General features: G+C 35.5%; 1 protein-coding gene across 1 annotated transcript in view; it reads right to left on the reverse strand.

The window, feature by feature from the left end:
- LOC121148078 overlaps positions 1-12,697 on the reverse strand; it is a 30,758-nt gene that overhangs the window by 15,006 nt on the left and 3,055 nt on the right. The window contains exons 4-8 of the mRNA XM_040968078.1: positions 11,083-11,167; positions 10,469-10,644; positions 4,662-4,782; positions 4,329-4,369; positions 321-381 (exon numbers count right to left, since the gene is read on the reverse strand). Coding sequence (XP_040824012.1) covers positions 321-381; positions 4,329-4,369; positions 4,662-4,782; positions 10,469-10,644; positions 11,083-11,167 — 484 coding nt within the window. The remainder of the gene's footprint in view (positions 1-320; positions 382-4,328; positions 4,370-4,661; positions 4,783-10,468; positions 10,645-11,082; positions 11,168-12,697) is intronic.

A 12,697-nucleotide genomic window follows, 5' to 3' on the forward strand; every position in this document is an offset into this window, starting at 1 on the left:
CATTTTCTTTTATTTGCTTTCTGTACTTACTACATTTTCCAATTCTCATTACTTCTTTTCCACTCTTGTCTTTACACTTATTTCCTGGCTGTATTCAGATAATAGTTTACACTAAATTGGAACTAATTATTCATCCCCCACAAGGATACTCACAATGTAATATATAACTAGGAAACAACTAGGAGAATATACAACTTATTATAATTTCATTTTTCCCCTTACTGTGAATTCAATTGGTGACTTTGTCTATAAGAATGTGTTTATGCTCATATTTTAATTATATTCTACCAAGTGACTCTTCACAAATATATAGTTCTTACCTCCTTCTTCTATTTTTATGCTGCCCTGTCTTTTATCTTCCATTTCAGATTTAGCATATTGCTGCAGAGGATATTGAAAATAGTTTGTTAAAAATCATTGTCAATAATGGATTGTCTAAAGGCTTCCCAATCATGTTTTAAGAGAATAGCAGAATTTATTTTTTTCTTAAAGATTTTATTTATTTTTTCATTGGAAATGCAGATGTGCAGAGAGAAGGAGAGAAAGAGAGAAAGATCTTCCATCTACTGGTTCACTCCTCAAGTGGCTGCAATGGACGTAGCAGAGGCAATCTGAAGCCAGAAGCCTCTTCTTGGTCTCCCACATGGAGGTAGGGTCCCAAGGCTTTGGCCTGTCCTCTACTACTTTCCCAAGCCACAAGCAGACAGCTGGAGGGGAAGTGGAACAGCTGGGATATGAACCGGCAAACCATATGGGATCCTTGGTATCAGGCCCAAATTTGTCATTTTTTAAAAATTATTAATTTTTATTTAACTTATTTGCAAGGCAGAGTGATGGGGGTGGGTGAGGTTGGTAAGAAGAAAAAGAGACAGAGCTCCTATCTGTTGATTCACTCCAGAAGGGCTGCAAAAGCCAGGTCTAGGCCAGGTGGAAACCAGGAACCAGGAACACTATCGTGGTCTCCCACATGAGTGACAAAAACACAGGCACTAGAGGCATCTTCCATCATCTTTCAGGAGCATTAACAAAAATCTGGATCAAAAAGAGAATGGCTGGGACTCAAATAAGCACTTGAGCAGTGGCCTGTGCTACTACACCATAACTGTTGATCTGAATTTCTCCATTTAATAAAGAATTTACACAAAATTGAGAGAAGCACACGTTGAGAATCAAATTATCCACTCCTGAGGTCAAACTTACCTTTAACATTTATTGACTCTGTAAACTGAGCATGGAGGGCCAGAAGAAACATTATCATGGATGAAAAACTAATGTGCATATTTTAATGAGGAAATTACTTCCCTACTCAATTCCACATTGCATTCCCCAAGAAACAAGAAAACATTATAAAAATATACTGCAATATACTTTATAGTAAGTGTACTTGTTATATGTAATGCAGAGTTAGCTATCTAAACATACTTCTAAAGATGATTTTTAGTGTTAAATACATATTTGGCATGAAAAGACATTGCAAGATTTGTCATATGGATATAAACACATCAATACAGAAGCTGTTCCATTTTATGGATACAGTGGCTTGGAAATACCCAAGTTTATTTTATTATTTGAGAGTCAAAGTTACAGAGAGAGAAAGATTGATTTAGAGACAGAGCTCATCCATTCATTAGTTCACTTTCCTAAAGCCCACAATGGGCTACCCTGAAGCTGGGAGCCACAATCCTGATCTCAGATGGACATAGCAGGAATGTAATACATTAGCTGTCACCTGTTGCCTAACAGGGTGCCTGTTAGCAGGAAACTGGAATTGAACAAGGAGCTGGGATGTGAACCAAAACTGTGATGTGTACTAGTGGCAACCAAGATCTTAAATGCTGGACCAGATGTTTGTCCTCTAAATATATTTCACATAACAGTTATTTAAAGCAAATGATCAACTGAAATGAGAAAATAGTAAGGAACTTTCTTCTTTATGCTATGCTTAAATCACAGTTTGCAAATGCTTGTATGAGATATTCTGTGCAATTCTTTGGCAACTAACAAATATTGTCAAGATGGTATCATAAACTTTAATAAGAGAAGAATATGTATTTAATAAGCTTATAACACACACCAGGCCCCCAGCTGCACATTTTACTTTCTACAGATGATATTTTTTTAAAAATATGCTGATGACGGTTTCTCCACAGCACCCCAGTGGGAGACCCAGAAAAGGCTCTTGGTTCCTGGCTTCGGATTGACTCAGTTCCAGTCACTGCGGCCACTTGGGGAGTGAACCAGCAGATGGAAGATCTCCCTCTCTGTCTCTCCTCTCTGCATATCTGACTGTCCAATAAAAATAAATCTTTTTGTTTTTTAAAAAAGACTATGTCCAATGTGTGAGTGCCTGTGTTTAATTCTAGTCTCCAGCTCTTGATTCCAGCTTCCTGCAAGCAGAGATACAGAGAAGTAGAATGTGGTGTCTTGTGTAGGTAGGACTTAGCCATCTACATGGGGGGAAATAGACTATGTTTCCATTCAAATTGATCTATTTTTCAATTTTGTATATCAATATTTCTTTCAAGATATAGAAAATATATAAAATATTGCTGTAGTACTAGAGAATAGTTACTTCTCGAGTATTGCAGTGATACTAGCTTTCCAATTTCCTGAATTATTTAATGTGACACCAACAATGCCAAGGAAAATAATTTGCAATATTTCCAATATTTGAAGAGAAATGCCTATGTGCTAACATATTTTAAAAACATAATCAAAAAGGTCTCATGTGTCACAGCAATATATTCCTATAGGAAACTTCCAATAACAGTATTCCACTTGCTTTCTTCAACTTCCACCATTCTTTCCTTGGCATTGTTGCCTCCCATCATCCTTCAGGTTTTTCAAGGTACCTTTAATTTGTAGACTGAATACCACTATTAACCCTTCGTCTTAAAGCATGTGTGTGTGTGTGTGTGTGTGTGTGTGTGTGCGTGTATACACAATAACTTATAGTTTATAATCTTTTTCACCCTTATAACTACATGTTAAATATTAGTACCATTAATATGAATGTGGCTATTGACAGTAAAGTAACATTTGGTGGGGAAGGTTATGAGACTGCTATGCAACTTTATTGGAATATCTGTTACATAAAAGTATGAATTGTCAAATTGCAAATTAAAAGACATGTATTAGTAATGTGTGTTTGGCACAGTGCTTTTTCCAAGACTTCATAGTAACTGACAGAACAGCATGCTATCTTGACTTCGATGAGACACCAGTACGTAGAGCCTATTTGAACCCAAGAGATCAGATTGTTTCTATGTCCTTCCCTGTTTTCACCACAGTAAAAACAAACAAAAACACTAACATAAGAGAACAAAAATTCATCTTTTTTCCAAAAATTGTTTCTATGCACTAAAACATCATGAAACCATATTCTTTCTTATACTCAAACATATTTAACAATCCCCAATGTTTATCCTTGTACTTAAATATTTCTTACAGATTTATAGCTGGCAATCAAAATACAGTCATAATATATTGCATTGCCAAGTATTATGTAAGTGGAGGAAAGAGTAGATTCTTTTGTTTTGTTTTGTTTTAATATATTTATTTATTTATTTTTCACATTTTATTATTATTGCTATCATTTTACGATACAGTTCCATATTCCCTTATCCCCTTGAGTAGATTCTGCAACAATTCTCTTAAAAGTTCATTAGATTGACAAGCATCTATAGATAACATAGAATCCTACATTTTGGCATTGGTTCAGCTGGAATAATTTTTTACATGTAATGTAAAGGCAAACTGATTCTTTGATTTGTATCTATGTCTTATTGCTTTTTTTTCCCTTATTTTTACACTGGGCTACATGAAATGAATCTTGAGTAGAACTGTACTGATATGGCAGGAGATTACTGATAGTATAATGCATTGTGATGAAATGTAAGGATTATTTCCTTATTTCCTATTACACAGATATAGTTCACACCCAGAGATGATTAAAAAAAAAAGTCAAAGCCTTCCTCATAGCTGTTTGCCCTAGCAGCTCACATGGCAGGTAGGACAACTGCATTCAACATCAGGATGTCTAGGATCCATTGCTGGACCTTGCCTCCTGGGAGGCAGCTAGTTGTGGCTCAAGTCCTTGCATTTATGCCACCACAAGGAGCCCTGGAATGATTCCCAAGCTCCTCTCTACTGACTTGACTTGGCCCTGCACCAATCATTGCAGGAATTTGGGGTGTTAACTGCTGTATGGAAACTCTGATTTCTGGTTCCTCAAATAATTGTTAAAAGGTGGAAAAAAAATGGCAAACACCACTTCTACATTTTATTACCCAACTCTTAGATTTACAAATCATAACCAGAGACAGTACCTCAGAAGTGTCTGCTGTTTCTACTCCCTCATCTTCTGATCCTAAGGTAGATAACATAATATACATGCAAAAAGTTACAGATTGACAAATCAGAACATTTATAACTGAAATCAATACATACAAAACCAGGACTATCTCCATTCACAAATATTTCAGTAAAATTTAAGCACAACAAGAAAGAACTTCACAGGTCTGAAGCAGTTTCAGGAAGAAGTTGTTCATATGCAAAAATACAGCAAAAGTAAAATACTGAAAAAGAAACATGTCAAATTCAGAGCTATACATTTCAGTTCAAAACATAGCATATAGAAATTTTGATAAATACCCACTTACCACTTACATCATCATCGAATTTATTAATAGGAGTTAGTTCATACATCAGAGGTGGATTTTCTGGAGCTCCTTCTATGATATGAATTTCACTGCTTTTACTTGCTGGGTCTAAAACATCTTCCTATAGGAAGAAAAAAAATAAATTGAGTTAACATATTCATTTCGGACCACTCAATCAGTGAGACATTATGTCTCCCATGCTCTAGGCATACCTGTTTAGAAGTTAAACATAAGGCACATTCTGCCCTATGTTCAGTTGTGGTAGAGATTTAGGAAAACAAGCAAGTACAAAACTATATAATTGATCATTTCAACCATTGAAGTCAGTAAGATAGTATGAGCAGCAATGAGAGAATTCACAATTCAATCTTGGAAGTTTAGGAAACTGCAAAGACAAGGCCACACTTTGGATGATCAAGTGCAAAAAAATGCAAAAAGAGCATTCTAGATAGAGCAACATGAACAAAAAGGATTCCAGATGGCAAATCAGGAGCTCCAAAGCCAGCAGAACAATGGAATACGTTTCTTGGGAATGACAGAGACATATATAAAAGCTTTAGTAAGGTAAGTTTTTCAACTCTTTTTCAATTAATGAATGCCTTCAACAAGGAGCAGAGACTAAATAACAACACACAAATAAGAATAGTTATTTAACTTCCAAAATGTGCCAGGCAGTCACTTTCTCATGATCTTTTCCACAAGTGAGAACATAAAAATGGCTATGATTATAGTTGCTCTATTTTGTAAATCCTGCTTATTCTCAAATGTTGAAAAATATAATGATGTTCAAGAGAGATGAGAGAATAAAGATGGCTTGAGTAGGCCCCATGCCTGCCTCCACCACAGAACAGAGTACGGACAACAAAGGGTTAAGCTATTGCTTGCAATGATGGCCTGCCACCTTGCTCTGCAGGTCTGAGGTCTGGCTGATCTGCTGAACCAAGTTCTTGCTAATGCATTTGGAAAGGCAGCAGATGGTAGCTGATGTATTTGAGGCCTTGCAAACCCATGTGGGAGAAGATGTAGTCCCTGGTGCCTGATTTTGACCTTCACCTAGCTATGACTGCTGTCACCATTCTGGAGTGACCCAGAGAACGCAAGTCAAAATTTAAGTTTTAAGTAATGTGTATATACAAAATCCAACTGATGAATTAGATAAAAGTATTAATCTACTTTCTTGGCATTTTAAAAGAAATGATAAATATTAGGCAAGCACTCCAAGTGACTGCTGTATAGAAATATCACAGCATTACACGTAGCAGCCAAAAGCTGGAAATAACCTTAATGCCCATGCTTGGCTGAAAAGAGAAACAGAATGTGGTAATTAAAATCTTATTAAAAATTTTTACTTTAGCAATTGAGGCATTCTCCTCCTAGAAGTTAGGAGGATTTACATACTTAATAGTATTCATGAGAATGCAGTAAATTTCATACCTAAAGTATTCTTAGTCTCCCACTAGTCCTTTCAATATGACAAATAGAAAGATGACTTACAGAACTTGGAATCAATAGTTCTTTCTTTAGCTGTTTGACACTGTGTGCTTGTTTTTCTATTGTAATTTTCAAAACATGGTTGGCAGCTTGGAGCCTGCAATGTATATTTTGAAATAATTATTCTCAAAGATCAATTTATAAGAACACATAATTTATGAAACACATGTAGAGGTATTATGTAAATTCCTTTAGCAGTTTTATTAATATAAGGAGAACAGATTTCATGTATTTCATAGATATAATTCTTTTTTAAGATTTATTTATTTTGTTTCTATTGCAAAGTCAGATATACAGAGAGGAGGAAAGACAGAAAGGAAGATCTTCCATCCTTAATTCACTCCCAAGCAGCTGCAACGGCCAGAGCTGCGCCAATCCAAAGCTGGGAGCATGGGGCCTTTTCTGGGTCTCCCACACAGGTGCAGGGTCCCAAGGCTTTGGGCCATCCTCTACTGCTTTTCCAGGCCACAAGCAGGGAGCTGGATGAGAAGTGAGGCCACTGGGACTAGAACTGGTGTCCATATGGGATCCTGGTGTGTTCAAGGCAAGGACTTTGCTGCTAGGCTACTGCGCCAGGCCCCATAGATATAATTCTAACTTGCCTCCTTCCTTCAATTACCCCTTCTTCTTTCCCTTTAATCTTTACAATAAATAATTTAAATTTGCTTCTGGATCACAGGCTCAACAAGTAGAGTAGTAAGTGATGTGGCAAAGGTATCGTGATTCTGCGTGCTCTGTGAATCACATGTAAAATTCAGGAATAACAGTCAAAAACTATGAGATTCAAAGTAGTTTAAAGTCAAAATTTTTCTCTTGGGTTTTACATAGATCAATTTATGATCATAATTGATACAATTTTCATAGTATTTAGTACTTGAGCTTTACAGAGAATGACGTTATTTGGCATTGTACTTGGAAATTTACCTTTGCAGACGTTCATCTAGTGTTTGAGAATTTTGTGCCACCACTTTTTTATGTCCAATTTGGTACTATAACAAAAGAAAAAAACCCACAATTACTAGCACATGGAACAAAAATGTCCATTACCTGGAAAACAGTGTTCATTTTATTGGGACATAACAACCCTGCTTCATTTGCATGTTGGCTGCGGTTATTTTTGTGCTGTGCCCACAGAGTTGTGGCAATAGACATTTGTGATCCACAATCTAAAATAATACTATCTGGCCCAGTAGAAAAAACTTCTAGGAACATAACACAAGATTAGACTTTTCAACTTTGTTTTATCAGATAAATATTCAAATGTGTAAAAACTACTCAAATGGGGAGAGGAAATGAAAATGGTGATTTTCAAATCCAGACATCACTACACCAACTGTAAATTTAAATATTCATATATATGGATGACCATGGTGATTCCAAGAATTATAAAAGCAAACATGCCAGAATGGCAGGACTGGGTTCCAGTCCCAGTATTACCATCTCTCCCGTCTTGAGCACATTAACTTCTATATGTGTCTTCATCTGTCAAATGATAGTATCTTCCTGATCGAAAGTTGGAAGGACTCAATAGAGAATGCAGAGGAATATATGACATGCATGTTCTATATTTTCTATTAGCACGACTGATTTCATGCTCAAATACAATTTGACAAGTGGCATAAAAGTGGAAGTGCCCTATACCCATGGGACTGAATCCTTGCTCATCCCATTGAGTGAAGCAGCAATGTCAGAGCCTGAGGCCCAGTATACTCTCAGAGTTTTTTTCAATTAATGCTTTATAGAATATTTTCTCTTTACTACTGTTCAATGGGTATAGATACACAATGTAATGCAAACAGCATTTCAACACTGAGAAGCAAGTACCTTCCATGACTATGAGATAGGCTATGGCCACTAAAATGAAAATACTAAACTTTATTACTCAGTCAGGTGTCTGTAAGCAATTCATTGCTGCCTCACTTTGGCAAGCATTCTGAAGGTTTAGTAAAGCTGCTGGGTTTGGTATAACGAGAAGGCTGTGGCTTTCAAATTGGGGCGTTTTAAAGTGATAAATTCCAGTTTGGGCTTCATCCAAAAGGAAAATAAACAGGTTTTTCTCATAGCAAATAAAGCCTGAGTAACTTCTGGAACAATTCCTCTCACCAAAACTAGGTGCTGGAAATTTTATATTTAACTGTTCAGAAAGAACTTTCCTTTAGAGATATTACAGGAGTAGTCTGTTAAAGAAGATGTCGATAGTGAGTTGTACAAGCATAACCCAGTTATGTTCAAAACAATCTGAATTTCTTATTTTGAAAGGATTTACACAAAAGTTAAGACAAGCATGGAATAAAAACAACAAAAATATTTCAAATAAAGCATTGTCTGTATTCTTGAGCTTAATTTTGCCATCTATCTTCATGTGATTATGATTATGTAAAGAACGTCAAACGCCAGAGAAAACAATATCATGGTGGAAAACCCAACATACATATTTTCACAGGGAAATAACTTCAATACTCAACTCCACAATGCATTTCTCAAAAAATTTCCCAAAAAATTTATGAAATTCCATTGTATCTCAATGAATTATTTTTAAAAACACAGAAAAGGACTAGATAATTTTCTTAACTCTCTATTTTAGCTCTAGAATACTATACATGATCTGAGTATTTGTATCCTGTGATGACTAATACTTAAAAGAAGAGAAAAAAGAAAATGTGCATTTTCTAGATGAATTTTTATTAGCTGAAAAATTTCACAATTTGGAAAAAATATAAAAAATCAATTAAATGCATATTTATTTTGTATCCATTTACAAAAGTGAAGATAGTAAGCAATATTCTGGAGCATTCCATTTAACCACATCCTTCCATTAAATCTGGCTTGCCTCATCATGGCAACAGTCACCACCAACCACCCTATTTAAAAGAAAATAAAGCTTTTCAACTTCTAGGAGGACTAATGCATAATTCTCAACTTCCCTAAGAACAAACATTGCTTCTGAGAAGAACATAGAAGAACATAGCTGTAAGAAAAAATGGCAGAATGAAAGACTTTTAAGAACTATTATAGATGAAATTACACTAAAATTAATTGTAATAAAAACAGAAATTTGTGTTTACTGAAATCCCTATCCTAAAACACTTGTATTACTTAATGAGATATGAAATTATTATTGATCTGTTCAAATTTCATACATACTTGGATCTCAGTTTCCTTTGATTTCTTTCTCATCTTCTGCATCTCATCATCTAACACATAGCAATAATTTGTTAAGTTCTCCAGAGAAGCATCGGATGCAAAAGGAATCTCTTCAGTCTCAGTCGCCTGGCTTTGAAGGTGACTCCCAAGCACCTGACCAGACACTGCTGTTACTAGTTCATAAATCACATGATGAAGCTGGGTTAATAAAACTTACTTCTAAGGCATAAACAAATGGTCACAGACTTGTGATGGCTTGACCTATGATGATGACATGCAAGAAGCAGAAGTTCTACATAAAATATACAATGGATTTTTATCATCTTATTGGTTGGCAATGTGCCATACAGTACTGTTGCATGCTGTTGGGCATAAGTAGCGAAACAACTGCAGTCAACCACACAATCACAAGAATAAATGACAAACTGTGCAGTGCTCTGTGTTGTTCAGATAAGATGCTGGGTAGACAGGCTATAGCATACACATTTTTTCTTAACAGCATTATCAACTTAACAATGGGTCTACCATGGTGTACTTCTGCAAAACGTAATGAAACCAATGTACTTTGAAATATGGCACATCATTCATTCATTTATTTCCTCATGCACACTAATTTTTTTTTGATTACTGAACTAAACATAGTTCAGTATTTTATTGCTGAATCGGCTTTATGCTGAATCAGATTTAGCTTAGAATCAATGTTTTTCCCTGATGAATCTGTGACATTGAATAAGACAGACTTCTTGGATGAGAACTTAGAAACACAGGCAACAGAACCAAAACCACATAAGTGGAATTTTGATCAAGCTAAGAAGTTTCTAGATAGCAATGATAACATAGAGCAATGAAGAGGCAAACAGAAGGATAGAAGAAAATACTTTCAAACAACACATCTGAAAATGACGAATAAGCTCAAGGAACTCAACAACAACATAACAAACAATCCAGTTAAAATATGGGCAAAGGATACAAATGGGCATTTCTTAAAGGATGGAATACAAACGGCCAACGGAAAAAAAAGCTCTGGATCACTAGCCATCAGAAAAACTTCAAATCAGAACCACTAGGAGTCATCAACTCACCTCGGTTAGAAAGGCTGCTCTCCAAGAATCAAAAAGTAACACATGCTGGTAAGGATGCATAGAAAACGGTAAACTTAAATTTTTACATACCTGTGGCTGGTAATTTTCACTGCTATCCAAATATTCTTGTTCTTCCTTAAATGCTGTTACAGTATCATAATGTGGTAAAGAACTGATGTGTTCTAATTCAGGTGTCATAGTTTGAACATCACCAGACAACAGATTCATGGCAAAGCCTTGTATTGATTTTATTTCCTCATAGCTGCCTGTAATAGCAGAAACATTGTGTCTCCTTATTTGAACCCCATATTTGAAGCACCAAATTTGAAGACATAAATTAGAAAGGTTTGTTTACCACAACAGAGAAGTCTAGGCCCAGCATCTAATGCAATCTGTGCTATTTTGACCCATTTTTTTTCCTATCATTTGCATTGAAAAATCTAGTCGCGAGAAAGGTTTGCATTTTTAGTCATATATACTATGTAACACAGTCAAAAGAAAGTTTTATAAACATACAAATAAAATTTCTTTTATCAAGTAAAAGTTTAACTTAAGCTTGATAGCTAAATATTTACTTCTTTCAAATACACTTCCAATTGTTCAAAATGGGAACCAACTACTTAGGGAGACAGTCTGTGTCAGCAAGTTCATCATGTTTAGACAAACATTCTGTCAAATTACCTTGTAAAGAATGCCATTCTTACCTTCTGCTTCCTTCATAACATTCACTGTTTCATATGCATCCATGGACTCATCAACATTTTCCTTTAGAGATATTACAGGAGTAGTCTGTTATAGAAGATGTCGATAGTGAGTTGTACAAGCATAACCCAGTTATGTTCAAAACAATCTGAATTTCTTATTTTGAAAGGATTTACACAAAAGTTAAGACAAGCATGGAATAAAAACAACAAAAATATTTCAAATAAAGCATTGTCTGTATTCTTGAGCTTAATTTTGCCATCTATCTTCATGTGATTATGATTATGTAAAGAACGTCGAACGCCAGAGAAAACAATATCATGGTGGAAAACCCAACATACATATTTTCACAGGGAAATAACTTCAATACTCAACTCCACAATGCATTTCTCAAGATGAAAGATCATCACAATACAGAATTAAGTGTTAAAATGCATTCTAGATATGAATTATTTTCAAGTCAAATTTTTAACATACTAGAAAACTATTTTGATATAAACAGAATAGCTCAGAAGCTATAACTACCTAAATGTTCTTGATGCTTTTAATCAATCTAAAGTAGACAAATAGCATACACACACACACACACACACACACACACACACAGATTTAGGACCTTTGTGATACTACTCACCCTATCCTCCATTAGGCCCACATTCTTTTATATTTATTTGTCTTATTTGAGAGAGATGAGAGAGAGAAAGGGAGAGACAGAGTGAGTCAATTCACAGGATCACTCTCCAAATCCCACAGTGCACAAGAAAGGGTTATACAAAAGCTGGGAGCCAGCAACTCAGCTTGAGCTCTAACATAGGGGTAGGGACACAAGAGCCATCACTTGTTACTTAATTTCACTTGTTTCCCAACAAAATGTTGAGGATATCAGGAAATTGGAATGGTAGGAGAAGTAGGGACATTTTGGCTGTCAGCAATCCAAATGAAGTCTTACATACTAGGCAAAATGTTTGTCCTCTAAATAATATTTAGTAAGATGCTTAATCACAGGGACAATAGTTGAACGAAATGGCAAGATAATAAGGAAGACTTTCCTTTACATAACACTTGAGTAATAGTAAACAAATACTTGTTTTAGATACTGTATGCCACTCCACTACAAATAATATTATCAAAATGGTACAGCAAAATTTTATTTAAAACATAGATGAATAAGAATATTTCTTGATGAAGCTTATGCACTGAACACTCATTTGTACATTTTCAACATATGATAATATAAAATACATTGATGAGGCTGGTTATCCCACTATATGCGTTGTGGTCATTCTCTGTATTTAAAGGCAATGATAAACATAAATCCGAATTGCTATGTTTCAGACTGTCAGTCCGCAATCCACAATCGTACTTGTTCTGTGTAACTGGAATAACAACTGATGCTGAGCTCTGGGACTAGGGCTGTTGCTTCTAGAAGTCCAAGAGACATCAGTGCTCCCACAAGTGGCCTGGGGAAGGGCCGATCTACATTCCTTTGCTTCAGGCTAGTACATGCTGTTTTACAAATTCCAGAACAATTTGAAATCACCATACTAAAAAATGAGTAAAATACTCTGTGAAGTGAGTGGTTCTTTGTTTGCCCCTAATGGACCTGAGTAAAACCAC

This window comes from Ochotona curzoniae, unplaced genomic scaffold, assembly GCF_017591425.1.
Source record: "Ochotona curzoniae isolate NIBS_2020 unplaced genomic scaffold, NIBS_Ocur_1.0 scaffold_4683, whole genome shotgun sequence".
In the NCBI taxonomy this organism is placed as follows: domain Eukaryota; kingdom Metazoa; phylum Chordata; class Mammalia; order Lagomorpha; family Ochotonidae; genus Ochotona; species Ochotona curzoniae.